The 21,939-nt window shown below is 39.1% G+C and overlaps 1 protein-coding gene across 3 annotated transcripts in view; it reads left to right on the forward strand.

Annotated features, from left to right (window-relative positions):
- Nucleotides 1-3,575: 3,575 nt before the first annotated feature.
- LOC140733478 (transcription factor E2F6-like) overlaps nt 3,576-21,939 on the forward strand; it is a 32,012-nt gene continuing 13,648 nt past the window's right edge. The window contains exons 1-7 of one of the 3 annotated variants that reach the window (XM_073056871.1): nt 3,577-3,758; nt 7,265-7,469; nt 10,628-10,786; nt 12,745-12,859; nt 15,110-15,275; nt 18,898-19,396; nt 19,861-21,099. In XM_073056871.1, coding sequence (XP_072912972.1) covers nt 3,740-3,758; nt 7,265-7,469; nt 10,628-10,786; nt 12,745-12,859; nt 15,110-15,275; nt 18,898-19,337 — 1,104 coding nt within the window. In that variant the 5' untranslated portion in view covers nt 3,577-3,739 and the 3' untranslated portion in view covers nt 19,338-19,396; nt 19,861-21,099. The other 2 variants (XM_073056872.1, XM_073056873.1) reach the window with 2 other exon arrangements.

Below are 21,939 nucleotides of genomic sequence, written 5' to 3' on the forward strand. Positions count from 1 at the left end.
GGACTAGGTGAGATTAAGAGTTCGGCACGGACTAGGAGGGCCGGAATGGCCTGTTTCCGTGCTGTGATTGTTATATGGTTATATGGTTAAAAATTAATGTAAAGCTACAGACGTGTATCTAGCTTAATATAATCATTGAAAAGTGCAATTTTTTCACATCTAGGTTTGATCTGTGTCCCTCAGTCAAATTATTCTGTTTTATTAGTTTACATTGCTTGTTACCAGAAAATCTAAATTCCCTGCAGTACTCAGCGCTGTGAGTTGCAGCCCAAAAACTTACAAAGTTAGCTGATGACTGTAAATTTATTGAATTTGTTAACTATTTGATAACACAGTCCAGTTAAATTGCAAATTGCAGATTTGTAATGTATTCAGTCAGAATAACCCCTCTTAAACTTAAGCAACACACACAAGATGCTGGGGGAACTTAGCAGGCCAGGCAGCATCTATGGAAAGAGTAAACAGTCGATGTTTCGGGCCGAGACTCCTCATCAGGACTGGAAAGAAAGAGCAGAAGTCGGAGTAAGAAGGTAGGGGAGGGAGGGAATATGTACAAGGTGAAACTGGGAGAGGGAGAGGGGTAAATTAACAAGCTGGGAAGATGATTGGTGAAAGAGATAAAAGGCTGGAGAAGGGGGAATCTGATAGGAGCAGATAGAAGACCATGGGAGAAAGGGAAAGAGGAGGAGCACCAGAAGCAGTTGAGAGGCAGGAAATGTTAATGGTGAAGGAGGGGTGGGGGGACAATTACGGGAAGTTTGAGAAATCTGTGTTTATGCCATCAGGTTGGAGGCTACCCGGACGGAATATAAGGTGTTGCTCCTCCGACACGGGTGTGGCCTCCTCATGGCAGTAGGGAGGCCATGGACAGACATGTTGGAATGGAAATGGGAAGTAGAATTGAAATGGGTGGCTATCGGGTGATGCGCTTTTTCTGGCGGACGGAGTATAGGCGCTTGGCGAAGCAGTCTCCCAACCTATGTCAGGTGTCACCGATGTACAGGAGGCCACATCGGAAGCACCGAATACTGTACATGACACCAACAGATTCACAGTTGGAAGTGTCGCCTTAGCTGGAAGGACTGTTTGAGGCCCTGAATGACAGTGAGGGAAAAGTTGTAGGGGCAGTTGTAGCACTTGTCCCGCTTGCAAGGATAACTAGCTGGACGGAGATCAGTGGGCTGGGACGAATGGACAAGAGAGTCGTGCAGGGAGCGATCCCTGTCGAAAGCAGAAAGTGGGGGGTGGGAAGATGCACTTGGTGGTGGGATCCCATTGGCAATGCCGGAAGTTGCAGAGGCTGGTGTGGTTGTAGGTGAGGACAAGAGGAACCCTATCCCTGGTGGAGTGGCAGGAGGATGGGGTGAGGGCAGACGTGCGCAAAGTGAAAGACGTGGGTGAAGCATAGATGGTGAAAAAAGGGGCGCCCCTTTCTTTGAAGGGAGAAGACATCTCTAGTTCTGGAATAAAAAGCCTCATCCTGAGAGCAAATGACGAGGCTACAGCGGAATTGAGAGAAGGGTATAGCATTTTACAAGTGATAGGTTGGGAAGAGGTATAGTCCTGGTAGCTGCGAGAATCAGTTTGTTTATAAAAGATATCAGTAGATAAACTATCTCCAGAGACGGAGACAGAGTGATCGAGAAAGGGGAGGGAGATGTCAGAAATGAAGTTGATGAGTTCAGCATGGACGTATGAAGTAGCAACAATGTCAGACAGATAGACATAGTTTATTGATCCCGAGGGAAATTGGGTTTCATTACAGCCACAACAACCAAGAATAGTGAAGAAATATAGCAATATAAAACCATAAATAATTAAATAATAAAGTTCATCATGCCAAGTGGAAGTAAGTCCAGGACCAGCCTATTGGCTCAGGGTGTCTGACATTCCGAGGAAAGAGTTGTAAAGTTTGATGGCCACGGGTAGGAATGACTTCCTATGACACTCAGTGTTGCATCTCGGTGGAATGAGTCTCTGGCTGAATGTACTCCTGTGCCTAACCAGTACATTATGGAGTGGATGGGAGTCACTGTCCAAGATGGCATGCAATTTGGACAGCATCCTCTTTTCAGACACCACTGTCAGAGTCCAGTTCCACAACATCACTGGCCTTACAAATGAGTTTGTTGATTCTGTTGGTGTCTGCTACCTTCAGCCTGCTGCCCCAGCACACAACAGCAAACATGATAGCACTGGACACCACAGCCTCGTAGAACATCCTCAGCATCGTCTGGCAGATGTTAAAGGACCTCAGTCTCCTCAGGAAATAGAGATGGCTCTGACCCTTCTTGTAGACAGCCTCAGTGTTCTTTGACCAGTCCAGTTTATTGTCCATTCATATCCCCAGGTATTTGTAATCCTCCACTATGTCCACACTGACCCCTTGGATGGAAACAAGGGTCACCGGTGCCTTAGCCCTCTTCAGGTCCACCACCAACTCCTTAGTCTTTTTCACATTAAGCTGCAGATGATTCTGCTCGCACCATGTGACAAAATTTCCTACCATAGCCCTGTACTCAGCCTCAACTCCCTTGCTGATGCATCCAACTATAGCAGAGTCATCAGAAAATTTCTGAAGATGTCAGAACTTCTGTAGTCGTCGATGTAGCGTAGGAAGAGTTGGGGAGCGATACTGATGTGTCCTTTTAAACTGAAGGTCTCTTGGGTCTGGGCAGAGACACAATATTAAATGATGTAGGTTCTCCATAACAAATTAACCAGATATCAGTGAATTTCCTCCTACTTCAACAATTAAAACATCTTTTACATCACCATGCTTGAAAAACCTATCCTCCTGATCAACCCGTAGTGCTTCAAAACCAGGAAACAACTACTTAGAATGGGAAGCAACACGTAGATACATGCATTTTAAAATATTTTTATTAATCATTCTTAGAAATTAATTGCCAAATTATCCATGGAATTGTCTAACATTAAGTCATAAACCTTTGAAACATACATTTAAATTTTGATGTAAAAGATGTTTTAATTGTTGAAGTTAAATATTCACAAAGGTGGCTTGTTAAACTGATCAGAATCAATTTGAAAACTGAACCCAGCAAGTTTCTGTTTTGTATTACTCTATCCGACTCAAAAACACTTCCAGAGATCATTGTCATTACGGCGCCTCTTGACTGTGAATGTCTCCAAGGGAAGCTATACATATGCGCTCATCAGGACACAAGAAGGTTGACAAAGCCAACAAATTAGATTCCCTGCTTCAAAAAGGTTTCGTTTCTCCATCCATTTCCATAACCGATGTCCTCGATTCGAAGTGCCTTCCTAGCAAGTTTTATGTAGCTACTCTGAAACATCATGACCTAAAACGCAGGTTGGAGGAAATCCAACCCACAACAAAACCGCCAAGAAGGGTCTCGGCCCAAAACGTCGTCTGTTGGTTTATTTCTATGCATGCTGCCTGAGTTCCACCAGCTCCAACATTTTGTAAAATCCGCCAGTCACTTTGATGGGAGAACTGAGCCTGCGACATGCAGTTATACCCGAGCGCATGCGTCGCCGGTCGCGGGCCCGGCTTCTGGGCATGCGCGGCAGCCTTTAGTTCCTGGCGGTGCGGGAAGGGCGCGGGAGTGCTGTGGGATTGGCTGCCTGGTGATCGTGGGGCAGCGAAGCGGGATCCAAGGCTTCGAGCTGGGCGAGGGCCCCGGGTCTTCAGCCATCCCAGACAAGCTTGCTCGGTGCCGACGCTGTCATCGGCTGGAGAGAGGGGAGGAAGATCATGTCGACGTCCAGTCACAGTGAGTCCTGAGCTGAGCGCTGGCGCCGGCGCCGGCGCCACCCGGACCACTCACCTCCCTCGCTTGTTGCTGCCTCCCGTGTCAGGAGTATTTACGTGTGTGACGCCTGTGCAGAGAGGGTGTCTGAAAGTCCAAACTTACACCTTGGCGGCACTCTTTCCAATGGGGTGATGGTTAGTTTTAACCTCACTTAAAGCCCAGATTTGTGCTTTTGATTTCGTTTTTGTTTCCCGCGTGCATTTGTCTGAACACGCCTCCCTGGGAAGTTTATATACACTGCGCATTGTTTACTTGACGGTGAAATTAACTTCCGGCCCGGAGCATCAAAATGTAAAATGTTTGAACTCAGAAATGGGAATGGTGCAGGTCAGCGCACATCTGTGGGGATTAGAGCAAAAGAAATCAAAGTTAACGTTTCACGTAGGGATCGTGAGCAATTCTGACGAAATTCTCAAGTCCGGTTGCATTTCTGAAGCGAAATCAAGGATCATTGAGCTGAGAACCAATTTATTCTCTGCACATAAGTATCTGCAGCATTTTTTTATATAATATTCCACATCAAAGTTCTTTTGTTTGAACTGTAAAACGTTAATAGTCTTGTGAAAGTAAATTATTAATTATTTGAATAATACTGGAAAATAAGCAGATTTGTGAATTGGGAATTAAACGGAATAGTATTCAATGTATGAACTGACACTTTTGGGTGTATGTGTTTTTCTTTGGACCTTTTGAGTTCTGTCACCTAGTTCATATTCGTTTCACTGAGCTTTTGCTTTGAATTTTACGGGGAAATGCCAATGATTTCATTAGAAGCTACTGACATTTCTCTATTTAAATGTTGGTAAGTTCTTGTTGTGACTGTGATCGAAATCACCGGAACACTGAACCTGGTGATAAAGAAGTCTGTAATCAGCACAGCAAGCAGGCATTATTCTGGTGACACTGTTGGTAGAGGGTCACAAACCCAAAGGTATATCACAGTTCTATATCCTTCAGATCAATGGTAACAGTGGATGGTTTAATACAATTTCAACAGTTGCAATGACATCGTTCACTTCAATATCAAACACGAGGAAATTTGCAGATGCTGGAAATTCAAGCAACACACACAAAATGCTGGTGGAACGCAGCAGTCCAGGCAGCATCTATAAGGAGAAGCACTGTCGACGTTTCGGGCCGAGACCCTTCGTCAGGACTTGACTTCAGTATGTTGGGTTGACAATGTTTCCTTTGAAATACATATCTACAGTGACAGACATATCTGAATGTTCAAATACCTTTGTCACAAAGTATTTCACGCAAATAGTCTAAAACCTTTTGGGTGCAGAAATCCAATACACCCAAAATTAATGTTGTCAGGGCAACATGTTGATTGCCTATACCTATGACCAAGTTTGATTTTTTTTCCAAAAATACTTTATTCGGAAACATTACAAAATAAAATTATTTACATAGAAAAAGACATTTGTTAAATCTGAGTCCTTATACAATAAATTAAATTATGCCTGGTTTGATGTAAGCCAATTAACACAACCCCATTGTCATAATGCTTGGCTCATGCATATACAAACGTCTCATGGTCACCATTTTGGAAACCGTATCTCTTATTCTGTGGGCCATCCTGTTAATTTGCAGAAGTGTACTTCTAACTTCAATTTACTGCTTTCAATTTGCAATCCACATTAAAAACTAAAGAATAGTTCTTGCTTGAACTAATATCTGCTATATTTACTTAACTCCAGAATACTCCCTAACCCTCCATAATTTCCACTTGTGAATTGCACCTGCTGTTTTCTGACCAGTGCAACATTAAAATTAAAGATTAACTTTATTTTTCACACGTACATCGAAACATATATTGAAATGTGTTGTTTGCATCAAAACAAGTCAACAAGGATTGTGCAAGTGTCAGCACACTTCCGACGCTAACGTGGTATGCCCACAACTCACTAACTCTAACCATAAGTCTTTGGAATTTGAAATGGAACCAGAGCACCCAGATGAAGCTTGCATAGTTGCAGTTAGAGTGTACAAATTTCTTACAGACAGTGGCGGAAATTGAACACTGATCTTGCAGCCGGTGATGTAAAGACTGCTGTTAACTTCTACACTAATGTACCACACTGGTACTTCATGATCTAGTCTGTATGCTTCAATAGCCCTAGATCCATATGTGAATATGATGTGTTTAGAGCATTTTGTGATTTTTTTTTTCTCATTAGTTATGTCTGTCATAAAATTTAGAATTCGGGTCCTTTCAGTGCAGCTACTGGTTCCAAAGTCATTGGCCTAGATTTTCTTGAAAATGCTGGTCGAGATGCATGGAACGATACAGTCAGCTCTTGCTTCCAGCCCCATATCACCCAAGCTAACTTCTTCTTTAACTTATCCAAATTACTGATGTCCTTTCACCTGTTACCCTGGTGTTTATCAATCTATATACGATCCATATTTTTTGTAGAATTATTCTAAAGATTAAATCCCACTTTGACCCCATGTGGTTCTACATATGACCACGTAGCATCCAAAAATGTCTGATCTCAAGTTTTGGCGTCTTGTTCATCCTGATTTTTGTAGCTTCAGCTTGGGAAGTATTTGTGCCATCTCTGGAGTTTTTCTCCCTCAGCATTATGTTTACAACCTCCTTATGACCAAATTCTTGTGAACTGCATAAGATTATTAAACGAAAACTCAATTTAACATCTTAATTCCAAAATACTAATTTGTTTTTCTAATATAATTTTTAAAATTTTGAATGAATATCCTTTGCCATAGAAAATAACAGCATCAATATTTGTTATTTAAAATAGCAAACATTACTAAGAGTAGGCAGAGACTCAAAAGGCAAAATTGTTCCTATTGTGCTTAATGATTCTATGAAAGCATCCCAAAGGGTTTCACAGGAGTGTTACTGAAAAAAAATTGTTCAGACCTACATGAAGAAAATTGGAGCAGGTGACCTAAAGCTCTGCAAAGAGAACTTCTAAGGAGTACTTTAAAGAAGAAGAAGTAGAGAGACGAAACGGCATGGGGTATGTCATCACTTAACATATACAGTGTAAAAGGCTTGGCATTCAGCACGAGAGCAGTGAAATTTTGGGTAGGCAGAAAACTTGCCGAAAGTACTGGATCAGATTACTGGCTGATGGATCACTGATGTACCAAGCAATTGAAGATTTATCATGTTGCCAAACAAGATCAAAGATTATGGAAGTTTTATTTTAATTGCCTGACAAAGTTGGTGATGAGAAGCATAGGTTTTGGATTACACCAAGGGTAATTGCTTTGATTTTCCCAATACTCAGTTTTGGGAAATTTCTCTCTATCTAGTAGTGGACATCAGGTATTAATCTTTTTGATTTTCTGAAGGATATCTGTTCCATGTGCATTGAATTTTATTTCAGTACAATTTCTAGTACTTAGTTTCAAAACTGTTTCCATGCTGTATCTCTTTGATTGTTAATTTAAATCTGGAAGTTCATGCTAGTTTCTTCTTTTGGTAACAGAGAGAAAGCCACGTTTTGATGTGTCATTAGCGCATCTAACTCGGCGATTTATGGAACTTGTGAGTAAGGCTCCCGATGGGGTTCTTGACATCAATGATGTGGCATGGATGCTTGGAGTGCGAAAAAGGAGGGTTTACGATATCACCAATGTACTGGATGGCATTCATCTGGTGAGAAAAAAATCCAAAAACCTGATTGAATGGATGTAAGTTAGTTTTCACAGTAGATTATTCTTTATATAAAATTCAATATTCGTTAAATCTACCTCTTCTGTTCATCATTGAGAAAATTAACTGTAAGGTCATGCCAGCAATCCCTGATTTTGTTTTCTTCAACTAGACTTGACTAGAAATTGACATTTGTTGTACTTTGAATAATACATTGATTCAGATTTTATATTTGTAATGACAGCAAAATTACATGCAGTTGACATCATTAATCTATTAAACTGACAGCTTATTTGGAGTGAACACCTAGCGGTTACAGCAGAAATTGAAAACTTGCATTTTCCTTGATGTGAGTGATTCCTTGCATCAATCATAGCATTATTGCAGTTTTTACTGATCCAATCAGTGATCTGAAGAGAACTGGAATTTTGTTGAATTTTTCATTGGAGTACGAAGCCATAATTGTTTATTTCTTTCTCTGACCCTAAAGTATTATAATTTCTGGAATATTTTTAAATTCCATGCCTTTTTTAAAAAAAAATTAATCAGCTTCTATATTATCCTTTATTCCTGTAGAAAAAAATAAATAAATAAATTTTAAAAAGGTCTCTTACGGCTGAGATGAAAGGGAGGGAATTTCACATCCCAACGATTTGGATGTGTAGTTTTCTTCAAGCCCAATCACAAATGTTAATGCTTCAATAAAATCTGCAAAGTGAGCCATTAGTAATTGATGAAGTATTTTATTCATATTTTGTTCTAAAATTGTGTTTCAGGCAGAGTTAATCCAGTTGAAGTTGTTTTTCTTAACTTGCTACCACACATATCCACAAATGGATTTAACTGGAATAATTATAATTAATTTAGTGTTCCACTCTACTATAAACCTACTCAGTTAAGCTCCAGTTATTCCAGATATAGGAATGGTTATTGCATGTCACAAATGCTACTTGCTGCTTACTTGTCAGTTTCAATATTGTATCATCGTTGCAGTAAGCAAACATAGATATCATAAACTCTCATTGCAAGTAGAAAGAGAAATTGTGTTGGCGTCAACACAACTCACATTGCTTATTATGTGGAAAAGATCATTAACAAAGAGGCTATGATTGTCTTGCAGAGTTCCTGTAGTGATGTCCTGTCAGAGAGACCTTGAGCAGCCATAATCACCTTCTGTTTTGTGAACATTGACTCCAGTCAAGAGCAGTCAACCCCCCCCCCCCCCGTTATTTACTATAGTGTGTAAAGCTTCCTGATGCTCTATTTAAACTGACAGTCACTTCTCCAATCATAATTCACCTCTCATCCCTTTTTTGACCAAGGCTGTACTAATAATAATAGTACTTTATTGATGCCGAGTGGGAAATTCTCTTGCTACTGCGGCAATATTTAAAAATACACTTAGCAGTGTGAAGACTTAACTAATAAAGTACAGAATGATAATATACACAATAATAATGTACTAATGTGCAATAATAATGTATGAAATAGTAAAGCAGAGATTATTGTACTATGATGTGTGTTCTTCTCTCACACAGAGATGAACATTATTGCATTTGGTAGGAAATATTTTCTGTAACGATGCTTGTGGCAGCGGAGCTGAATCGCCTATTCCAAAAGGTGCTTATTCAGTAGGTCACGGAGAGGATGTGCCAAATTGTCCATAATGGATAACAGTTTGCTCAGTGACCTCCTTTCCAAAACTATCTCAAAAGAGTCCAGGTTGTAGCCAAGGATGGATCCAGCCTTTTTGATGAATTTAGTGATGACTGGACATAACAGTCTGGTAGAAGAGCTCCAACATCCTGCTGCACATTTTGAAGGATCTCAGCTTCCTTAGAAAATAGCTTGCTCATCCTCTTCTTGTAAACAACCTTGGTGTTGGTTTGACAGTCAAGTCTGTTGTCAAGGTGAACACCCAAGTATTTGTACTCCTCCACCGCAACTTCTCACAGAGTGCACACAGGACTTGTCACAGTCCTCTTTCTCTTAAAATTAATCACCATCTCCCTTGTTTTGGCCACATTCAGAAGGAAGTGATTACTCCCACACTGCTCCACACATTTGACCGCCAGTCCTCTGTACTCTGACTCCAGCCCATCTCTGATACACCCAACCACCGCAGTCATCAGAGAACTTCAGAGAGTGAGGTCCTGAGCTGAGCTTAGAACCTAAACTGAGCATTGATAATTAAGTTTTTGCTTAAAGTAGTTTCAATTGCCTTCCAGATGACTGTTCTACAACATTCCACTTTGTCAGTTCTGTACCAGAATTGAAGCTGAACTGAACAGCTAGAACTGGAATATAATTTAAAACTATCATCAGGGTATTTGAGACCCAAAGGGTTTGCCCTATCAATGTTGTAATTTCTTAATATTGCATTGAGTTGGAGTGTGAGGAGGAATCTCGATGAATCTTGCACGAAACTCATCAGCTGAAGATTTTTCAGTTCGGTTTGGTCTTCTGCCTTCATGTGCTCCATTTTGTTATGAAGAAATTTAGAATTTATTTCTTTAATTGTCCTACATTGTTCATAACTGGACATAACTAGACTATAAAAATTTAATCTGATCCAAAGATTGCAATTCATTTTGGTTTCTTGGGCAGATCAGTTCAAAATCTGCCAAGCTTTTGGTCTTACTCTACTTCAACTCACAAATATTATTTCTTTTGTAACAATTTGTTAAGTTAATGTTTCTCACAGCCTAGTAACAAATGAAAACAATATCAAAAAGGGTTTGTGTTTTTTGTTAACTGAATCATTTTGGGAGCCAATATAACTGACTACTCACTTTTTAAAAATCAATAAACTTGGTTTACTCTCTGAACTAATTCAGTTAAATTACGAACATGGCAAAGTTGTTTATTTAGTAAAGAGAGGCTGCAATTTTAGTTTTAGATAAGTTTGTAAGAATGATTTTACCTAGTACCTGTTTTATGAAATGTTAGTACTTTTACTGCCAGGTAAGGCAATGTCTTGCTCTTAAATGGCCAGAGTGTTAATAGACTATTAAGTAATTTATCTTGTTAGTTAATCTCCATGTGAAATAATTGATTCGTATGCAATAATTTTTATTCCACGTAATATTTTCCTGTCATTTTGTGTGCAATATTTTGAACAAATTGCCTTCCAGTTAAACAAAAAGACAAGCTTTTATAGTAGCTTACAATTTACCTGTTTCTATTTGTCTTTTAGAGGCAAAAATCCACAAGAAAGATTAGGATATGAAGCCCAATCTCGAAAACTGAGAAAAGAACTGGCAGACCTAACAACGGTGGAGAATTCTTTAGATGAATTAATCAAGGACTGTGCTCATCAGTTATACAGTTTAACAGAAGACAAAGAAAGTGCAAGATATCTTTTTGTTTTTAAGCATGTTACATATACGTCTGCTTTCAAATTTGAGAACTTTGACATTGTTTTGAATAGTGCTGCACTACAGAATGTTTTATGACATTGCAAATGTACTTCGACCATTGTTAGATTTTTGACTGATTCTTAGTCCTTGTGTTGGATTTGAATCTCATAGAAATATTCTACTATTTCTGAAATTATAAGCCACAAACTGCGAGATTATACAGGCTGATGGCAGTGGCCATATCATCAGAACCAAATAGTAAGTACAAGGCAACCATTGCTTCACTTGGAATAATTGTTTAGGTCCCTGCAGATCAGTTGCATTGGAGATAAAACAACAGGTGCTGCGTTTCCTCTGGTTTCATGGAAAGCACTGTGAGAAGGGGAGTGAGTATTTCCAGTATTTTCTGATTTCATTCTCAGATTGCTCATCTGCTTTTTAAAAAAAAATTCTCCTTCCTCGAAATAAACTGTAGAGGTTGGTTTGCTTTTTCTATGGGCCTGCTAACCCGTTGTCAACTTTTAGAGATTGTCATTTTGTACTGTAGGTCCCATTGTTTCCTACTGTACCTTCCAGATATACCTCCCTACATTCCCATTAAACCACCCCACATCACCTTTATTTGTGTTGACTGTTTCCATTTATTTTCCTATTTGACAATTTTATTACTATCCTATAATTTGTTGCAATCTTTAGTATCATCTTACTTCCATACTCAGCATCAAATGCAGATTTGAAAATTTGGAAAAGTTTATTGAACTTTCAGATGAACACGTTGTACCATAAGTAGTTAGCCTGCATTCTCACTGTGCACTGTCTTGAAGCCAGCTTTCAATTTATATAACTGCTTTTCCCTGGTATCTAAACTTTCTGACTTGTATTGGTCTATTAACAAAACCATTATGAAAATGTAGGTAAATTGCATCTCTTGTATGTCCATTGTTCTCTTTGTGTTCAGTACAGTTAATAACAGGTATTTTCCCTTTTGAAATCATTGCTGATAAATAATTATACTCTTGATTTTTACATTGTTCCATTTATACTTCCAACATATATTTTGAGATGCTCCCCGATATGCTGGAAGAACTCAGCGTATCAGGGAGCATCAATGGAAATGAATGAACAGTTAGCGTTTCAGGCTGATGTTGAGTTGGAATTTAGAAAATGGTTAGAAGGTGCAATTAAAATTGTTTGAACGGGTAGATTTTGATGAGTCCTTTTCATAGCAAGAATAGGTGAAGCAAGGTGGGTAGTGGGCTATCCAGAGAGAAATTCTAATCACTGTATTGTCGTGATGCTTTCCATTTGCTTCATCGTCTACAGTGAGGGTAGTCGTGGCTTTGACTGTAACTTTGTATTTTCCAGAGTTGTCCTCTTTTGAGTGAATGGAGGATCTGAACTGGGTGATGTAGGTGGAGTGAAACTGATGGAATTTCCAAATAAGAAACATGCTAGTAAATAAGCACCCGTGTCTATGGAACAAGTTGGCAGCAAAATAACATTCTGAAATATGTAACGACTTTCATCTTTTTTAAGATAAACTTCTTTTAAACTATAGTTAAACTTCCTTAATCCAATGTACTTGAGACTTTGATGTCATGCTGGCAGATTATTTGGTTGCTGTTCCAATTAATACTCCAGAATACTTTAATGTCTACACAGAGTTTATAGTATATTTTTTTCAGCAAACCCTGTTAAGGAGCACAGGAATATATAGAGCCAGTGTATTAATTTAAAGTGCAACCTGCATCCAGTGAGCCTGTTGCCAAACCTTTGGGGCTTCAGAACAATTGGACAGCAAATTATACAGTCTGATTAAATTTATACATCTGAAGTTATGGAAGTTTTGCAAATGTGAATTCAGATAGTAATTGAGGAGAAATGCATTAGAATATCATTGTAGAATTTGGGTTTCCACAAATTGTAATCACGTTTAATCTTAACAAAAACATACACTAGCATATGTAACTTACAAGGACATCCACGGTCTTCAAGCCTTCAAGGAACAGATTGTAATCGCAATCAAAGCTCCCCAAGAAACGAAGCTGGAAGTCCCTATTCCTAATGAGGTAAAATGATTTTGACATTTTTGGTTTCTGCCACTTCTGTAGGCTTAGAATCATCTGCATAGAGTTGTAATTAATGTTGATTTAGCATTTTTGCAGTGGAGTTTTTCTGCCTGTTATTGTGTAAATTGAACCCCAGCCGAGGCAGGGTGTTGTGTCCTTGAGCAAGGCACTTAACCACACATTGCTTCAGTCCACCCAGCTGAAAGTGGGTACTGGCAAAGTGCTGGCGGTTGACCTCGCGATAGACTGGCGTCCTATCCGGGAGGGGAGTGTCAGACTCTCAGTCGCTTCACGCCACGGAAACCGGCATATAACACCGGCCTGATGAGCCGATAAGGCAGGGGACAGACTTTAACATTTTAACTTAATTGTGTAAATTGTCAGCTTATATTGCGAGTAGACAACAGTATAGATTTCTATGGTGCCTTTAACGTAACAAAATAACCCCCCAGGTATTCATTAACAAGAGCAATATCTACAATTTATATACTTACCCTTAGAATAGGAATCAGATCAGGCAGGGTCAAAGTAGGAGTTTTTAAGGAACATGTTAGAGTAACAGGGAAAAGAAGGGAGTTCCAGAGCTTAGGGTTCAGACTCCTGTTTTAATCAGCTGTCTGGAAGCTTGGTTTGGAAAAGTGCAGAGATCCTATAGTACTGCTACTGACAAAAGTTACAGACTAGGGAAAAGCAAGGCCATGGAGGGAGTTGTCAAAATTGAGTTTATTGTCATTCCAGGTGGTGAGTATGGTTGTGCACAACTGGGTTGAAAGCCAAACTAAAGCAATGTCAACATGGTGCAGTAAGAGTCAGCAGCGCAAATTTGGCTTGGGGAGAATCAGTATGCAAGTAGAAGAAATTTGGATGATTACTTATGTAACACTTACCCAAAAGGCTGGTATATGTCTAGGGGAAAAGGAGATACAGCCACTCACCAACTCCGCCTCCCGTACACGCAGGTGCTGTGAGAATCGCGTTTATGCCTCGCGCCCGCCAACAGTATCAAACCCACAACAAATACCGGTATGAAATACACGTTCAAGAGTTTACTAAAATTAAAAGAGTATTATGCAATACAATATATATATACACAAGAAAAAAACAAAAGGCGCCAACTTATCAAAGTTCAGTCAGTTAGTGCACTCGTTGGAGCTCAACCAGCGAACCATTCGACCCCTCGTCGCTTGCCTCCGACTTCCACGTCTTCCACCTCGGACTCCCCAGTGGTCTTCCGAGTGCACGTCCACCTTCCTCGGCGTCTCCCTCCCGACTCCCTTCACCCCCAAGCCCGCGCAACCCCTCCCCCAAGTTCCCAGCCTCACAAAACACAATAACCTTTCTCATTGATTAACAAATGAATGCAATTACCATATCAGCCATTCTAAAGCGAAACAACGGTGAGAGAAACATTTAACAGACAAAGAAACATCCCTACTCGTAACAAACCAAAGAAGCCCTTTTTAGTAACATACACAGGACATTGTACACTTAAAAAATTTGTGAGATGGGAGGTCAGTCAGGAGAACATTGAAATCGTTTTAAGACTGCTAATGTACATTTTCATGTGCATGGAAATGTGTGGCCTGAGAGCATCCATGGAAATAAAAATTAAATATTTAACTGAATTAGATATTGATTATTAACTCATGTATTCAAATTAATTCTAGTTTTGTTGTTTGGGCCCTTGTAAGCATTAATTTAATTTAAAAGACCTGAAAATTAATATCTGTTGCTCTTGAAATTGGAGTTTGTCTGCATTAATGGATCTTTACCTATTCTTGATGTTATTGGTGGCCCAAACTAGCATTATGTAAAATAGTAAATATCCTTCCTCTACAGCCTGTTCAAAGTAATGACGCGAAGGTATATTTTAATTTTTTAAAAATACTTGAAAAATGTTTAATCAACTTGGAACGTAGTCAGTATACACTAATAAAACTTGTAAAAGTGAAGTCACTAATTTTTAAAAATCTGGTTAATATCACTGGTGATCTGTACACTCACTAAATTGTTAAAAGTGCACTGTCACTTTTTAAGTTACTGGTCTTTGAAAGAATGGTATTGCATTTTGTTATGATTGTGAAACAGTTTACATTTGCAACTATGCAGATTCTTTGAGCTGCAATTGAAACATTTCATTAATACCATGTGCAGTTTGCATCGAAATTACTAGAGACTTAGTCTTTGTATCTCTATGCAATGTTTGCATTTCATTTCTTGAATTAAAAAAAAATGTTTTTATTTGTATAGGAGAAAATCCAAGTTTATATAAAAAGTACTGAAGGACCAATTGATGTATTTGTGTGTGAGATGCAGGAAGAATATTGTCCTCCTAAAACGTGTGAAGATGACACATCCAATGGGAATGAACCAGTCTCCTCAACAGATGAGGCAGTGACGTTACCACCTGATAGAGGTGATGCTCCTTATTTATGGCAAGATTGAATAAACATTTATTCTTGGTGATTATGCAGAATGATGTTGTAATGCTAAATCACTTCAGAATTTGAATAAACTATAAATCATAATATGAATGGGTTAGTAAATCTGCTGATGACACGAAGGTTAGGGATGTGTGGATAGTGTGGAGGGCTGTCAGATGTTACAGCAGGACATCGGTAGCATGCAAAACTGGGCTGAGAAATGGCAGATGGAGTTCAACCCTGATAAGTGTGAGGTGGTTCATTTTGGTAGGTCAAATATGATGGCAAAGTATAGTATTAATGGTAAAACTCTTGGCAGTGTGGAGGATCAGAGGGATCTTGGGGTCCGAGTCTGCTGCACAGGTTGACAGTGTGGTTAAGAAGGCATACGGTGTATTGGCCTTCATCAACCATGGGACTGAATTCAAGAGCCGAGAGGTAATGTTACAGCTATATAGGACCCTGGTCAGACCCCACTTGGGGTACTGTGCTCAGTTCTGGTCACCTCACTAAAAGATGGATGTCGAAGCCATAGAAAGGGTGCAGAGGAGATTTACAAGGATGTTGCCTGGATTGGGGAGCATACCTTATGAGAATAGGTTGAGTGAAGGCCTCTTCTCCTTGGAGCAATGGAGGATGAGAGGTTACTTGATAGAGGTGTATAAGATGATGAGAGGCATTGATGGTGTGGATAGTCAGAGGCTTTTTTTCCAGGGCTGAAATGGCTAGCACAAGAGGACACAGGTTTAAAGTGCTTGAAAGTAGGTACAGAGATGTCAGGGGTAAGTTTTTTATGCAGGGAGTGGTGAGTATGTGGAATGGGCAGCCTACAACGGTGGTGGAGGCGAATACAATAGGGTCTTTTAAGAAACTCCTGGATAGGTACATTGATCTTAGAACAATTGAGGGCTATGGGGAAAATACATGTTTGGCACAGCATTGGGGGCCAAAGGGCCTGTATTGTGCTGTAAGTTTTCTATGTTTCTAATAGCCTGCAGTTGGGTGTAGCTGCAGAGGCTTTGGCATATCCCAGACTTAGCAAATGCATAGTCAGATGCAGAGTTCTGACTAACTGCAGATGTAGTTGTTTATGTGCACTTAGTCACTGTACTCACCATTGAGACCAGCAGTGTCTTTGTGAAGAGGAACTCTGGATACCGTTTCATCTAGCAAAGTTTCGTTTGAGGCTGCTAGCCTATGAACAGTTTGCTAATTTGCTTGAATCCTTGTGGGCAAAGTGCTTTATCTTTTTTTTGTTTTTAGTAATTTGTGTTGTACTGTTTTAATTATATTTTTATTCAATTATGTTAATTGATCTTCAGCTTTAATCCATCTGATAAACTTAACAACTTTAAAACCCTCTTGACAGGTTGAATGCTCTTGCTTCTAATGTGTGTGAATTTTTGCTTAGCTAGCATTATTGTAATTTGACGTGACAACAAAGCTATCTGTATAGATAAACTTTTTAAAAATAGGTAAAGGGTCTTGCAGTGGTCTTTTCAGCAAAATTAATGCTCATGGAATGAAAAGGGACTGTGCCAAAACACAGGAGATTTGCTGAAGGAATGGAACAGAGTGGCGGAGACTGTTGTTTATCAGACTGGAGATAAACTATTGTATTTCTGCAATTCTCACTGTCTCAGTAAAGCAGCTGGCATAATAAAAGTCCCCACCCACCACAGATATGCTCTCTTTTCCTCTCTTCCTTTGTTTAGAAGATATAAAAGCCTGAGAGCACACACCACCAGGCTCAAGCACAGCTCCTACCCCACTGTTAAAAGTGCTATTAAATGATATGAGATGGACTCTTGTCCTCACAGTCTACCTTGTTATGGTCTGCTTCATTATTTTGCATGCACAGCACTGTCTCTGTAGCTGTTATGCTTTATTCTGCATTGTTATTGTTTGACCTCAGTGCACTGTGTAATGATCTGATCTGCATAAACAGTATGCAAGACAAGTTTTTCACTGTATCTTGGTACTGTGACAAAAATATTCCAATTCCCAAAGTTGGTATTGAAGCTGCTGTGTTTCTTCACAGCATTGGATTTGTGGTGGATGATTTCAAAATTTGCAGCTGTCATGAAACCTAAAACTAAAATACAAGGGGAGGGGTGATCCTGCCAGAATGTATCTATCTCTTTTACATTGCAGTTTTTGCTGCTGGCATTGAAAGGGGACGTAGTTGGTTAGAATGGGGAGACAGCAGATTAAGTCTAACGCAGAAGTATAAAGAGATATGTTTTAGCAGGAGTAACTGGGTGGCAATATAATGTAAAACCAGAAGTTCAAAATTAGTTGTAACTGTAGAGATAAGCAAAGATAACTGGACAGTGGAACATTGCTGGAAGGTTTGAGTGAGAAGTCTGATCAAAGATGATTGACAAAAGAACTAAAAGCAATTCTGAAAAGTGCTGTTTGTAGTGAGTAGTTAACGTTTACACCTTGCGATGTCTTCTAAAGGATGGAAGGAGATTTACATGTAACTTTCAAAGAGGAGTTCAAGGGGTGAAAATTGCAATATTACTGGAAGGAGTTCAGGAATCTTTAGAAAGTAAATACAAAATCTGGGAAGGGTTTGATCAGCCAAATGGCCATCTCCACCTCCCTGTGATTATAATTTTTCCTTGGTGTTTGCCTTGTTTTGTTTGCTTTAGGAGCTTGTAATATAGTCTCCTGTTTTCTATATTAATTACTCATTCTAATTAGTCATTCTTTCCATTTTATAATACAGTTGTTATCTCAGGATTTTAGTTTTAAATTTCACTTTGAGTATTATATTTTAGGGTAGTTTCTTCAAGGCATTGCCAGAATTACAGTATTGATGAGAGCTTTAACATTTTTTTAAGTAGTGATTCTTCCCACTTTATCCAGTAATTCAGAAGACTGTCAGGAACCAAGTAACTTTTTAATCAATTCGAAGTAAGAAGACATATTTTTCTGTCTCTGAAATTCACACATTATTCCAAGCTGTCAAGGAATTACAACTGTCCAGGATTGTCTTTAATCCTTCAACAAATAGTCCCTTCAAACAAATCAGGAAAAAAAATAATGTGACATTAACTTTATTTGTAACATGTTACCTATATAACCATAATTTGAAGCTGGAATAACTGGTTGGGTGTTACCTTTGTAGGGATGGGAAATTATGTGAAATAACCTCCTCCTGAAGCAGCAACCCCTTGAAGTTTGTTATATTTCCTCCCCCTCCCCAGCCATCCTTCACTATTGATAACTTATTCATCAAGTAACACTCAGATAATGACCATGATTTAACAACTGAACAATTACGCCAGTTGATTTTTTTTATATACACCCTATCCTCGTTATATGCGTCTTCAGACAATGCAGATTCACAGTTATGCGTTGAACCTATTTCTACCAAATTCTCCTTGTATGCATCCAAAATTCACAGCTATGTGCGGCTCTTGGGATGAGAAGCACCGTTTTCCCGCCAATACAAGTCATGTGCACGTGCCTCACAGTCTCACTCTGGCCAGTCTCGCATTGGTTTTGGCAATTTGTGGATGTGCGATCTTGTGCTGTTAAACTTTTGTTGTTATTACCTACTGTGCACTGATCTTGTGCTTGAAATATTTAACTATGCCTCCTAAGCATCCTATGTCAAGTCCTGGGCCATCAGCCACGCTAACAAGAAAGCATGGGTCACTGGTCAAATCTTTGAAGATTGGTTTTCTGAAGGTGATAACAATGATGAAGAAGAAAGCATGGAGTTGCAGGAGAAGGATTTCACGGTGAAGCAACTGGCAGAATTTTTTAAGGCTGCGGAACACTTGGCACAAATGGCAATGGACATGGACCCAAGTTTAGAACGTAGTCAGCATTTCAGTCGTTCCCTGCAGTCAATCCTTCTTCCCTACAAGCAAATTTATGCTGAAAAACAAAATGCTGCCAAGCAATCAACCCTCACCAATTTCTTCAAACCGCTGTCATCTCCTGCTGCCGGCAATTCTGAGAGTTCTGTGAGTCTTTCTTCACCCATTGCTGTCCTAGATGATCCTGACGACACACAACCATCCACCTCATCCACGTAAAGCTGCCCGACACCACAACAACCATTCATCTCCTGGAGCGAACACACCTGCCATGGTTGGTGAGTACTGTACAACCTAGTATGTTAACTTCCTATGATTTATTACATTGAATATTACCTTAAATTGAAATATAATATGAATGTTGCCTTGTGGTACTGCTTTTGTGTCGTATTGGTATGAAAATGTGAATAAATTACAGATTTAGGAAGCCCTCCAGATCGCATCCCTATTTGCTCCATTTAAATAATTATTCAGATATGCGTTGACTGCGAGGAAAGTAAGTTTCTGCCTTAGGGGCTGAATTCCTTCTCTTGCTCACAGTGCTTGTAAATGAGTAAAGCTTACCTCAAGTGAGGTACTGAACATTGATTCAACCAGAAGATATTAAAGTGGTAAAGAACAGGAAAATCAGAGAAAGGTTGATGCCATGAAATTCTGAATTAAGTCACCTGTAAAGTACGGGTGTCTATGTTGATGTCTATTTTTGTTTTTAGGTTTTAATTATTTTTTAATTTTGTTTCAGAGGAAAACCTTATGGAATGAAGTATATAATATTAGTACTGAGACTATCAAGTTACACTTTACTGAAGACTAGAACGCTTCAATGCATTGTGGATTTTCCACTGTTGAACACTGATCCAAATACCTATAGAGGAGCTGGAAGAAATGGTGTCCTGTGAGGCCATGCAATCTGCATGTCTTGACAAATTATGTACAACCAGTTGCAATCCAGTCTTAATGTATGTTACCAAGAAATACCAAATGGCTTTGCACAGAAAGTATCATCAGGTGTCATTTGGCAGTGATTTGGTACATCAGTTGAGGAGAGGTTTTGGAAAAGTGTGATTTGCCAAAATGCATCATGACAATGTCAATAAACTTACAAAATATTACCAATGAATGTATATAAGATTGTTTTATGTGCTGTAATATCTTCAGGGTGGACACATGATGAGTCAAAAACATTTTTTTTCACCATGGTGTACAGAATTTGATAACTAGTGTTATCAATAACCGCAGACTGTTTGTTACACGGGGTAAAATTTGTCCCAATTGTTCAAGAATTAAAGGCAAAATGCTGAAAGAACACAAGTCAAGCAGCATCTATGGACCTGGAAAGGTTGTAAGAAGACATTTTGCGTCAGGTTGACACCCTGCATCAGCCGTCAGCTAGTTTCATCCCTAAATGGGAACTTCCAATTTTTGTCACACAGATGCTGCTTGACTTGCTCTGTTCTTCCGGTGTTCATCCTGTTCCAGATTCCAGTATTCGCAACACTTCTGCCTTCATTTCAGCATTGGATTGTCTTAGATCCTAAATTAAATAACACTTCTACAGAGAGGATAAAGCTGTGTGTTTATACCCCTCCCCCCACACTGACAGACCAGTGAGAACTACTTCATAAGAATCTTTTTGGACAGTATTACTGTTTTTAAGTTTTTAATTAAATACAAAAAGGCCTTGTAGGTGAAAATTTTGAAAGCCATTAGAACAACTTTGTGTTTCTTTTGAAAAATTAATTTTGTTTATCGTTTTCTGAAATGCATTTATCTTGCATTTCTCCGACACTGCCAGTCAAATTATCCTTGGCAGGTTACTTGGTAATTACATTAAACCAGCATATTCCTGGTTATTTATATTCCTACATAGTTTTTAAGCAATTTTAATTTGATGTCTTTGGAAGTGCACTTTCCTATGCCATGTTGAATGAGTAGTGTATTTTTAAAATTTCCCCACTGTAATAAAATCATGAACTTGGTATATGTGTGCTTGAGTTCGACTTCATTAAGGGTTTAACAGTTATACCTGGGATTGATGCTTTTTAGCTTGCTGAGTTCCTCCAGTTTATTTGTGTGTGGCTTTCTTTGAAACTACTGATCACCTGTGATTTTCATGCACAATAGTCTCCCGAGTTTAGAGAATGGTGTGAAATACAAATGTGAGCAGTAACTCTGTTGGTAAGGACACCTGGTGCCGAGTCTGAGGAGAATGGCAAGAGTGGATCAAGCTGACAGGGTGGTGATAATAACTCAGATAACCACACATTAAAACAATGATGAGCAGAAGAGCATTTCTGAACGCACAATTTGAACGTTGAAATGGATGGGCTTCAGAAACAGGAGGTCACAGACGTAGACTTCATCTCAAACTGCCAAATCACCCAGATGTTGGCTCACAACACTGACTCCCTGCTTGGACTCTTACACATTTAAAAAAACCTTACTTTCTTCATCCTTCTTATATCTGTAAAGTTATTCAATGTTATAATTCTCTGAAACCAGATTCTCCTCACACCCTGGCTTTTCACAGATACTATGCTCTCTTAACATTTTAGAATCAGCTTCTTACCCTCCTCCTTTAGATTTCTGAATGAACCTATGAATCTTGTTACTGCTTTTTTGCACTATCGATCAATCTAGCAGTATGCTGCTGCAATTAAACTCTGATAACCTCTGTAAATTTATTTATAGGTTCTTCCCATCCCCATTTCTCCCTCCCTTCTTTAACCAAGCTACTTACTACTTCTGGATTTAGTGCAAATTTTTATTTGATTAATTTCCATATGGAGTATTTATTGAATGAATTTAGGCGCCATGTCTA

This window comes from Hemitrygon akajei, chromosome 9 (assembly GCF_048418815.1).
Source record: "Hemitrygon akajei chromosome 9, sHemAka1.3, whole genome shotgun sequence".
Lineage (NCBI taxonomy): Eukaryota > Metazoa > Chordata > Chondrichthyes > Myliobatiformes > Dasyatidae > Hemitrygon > Hemitrygon akajei.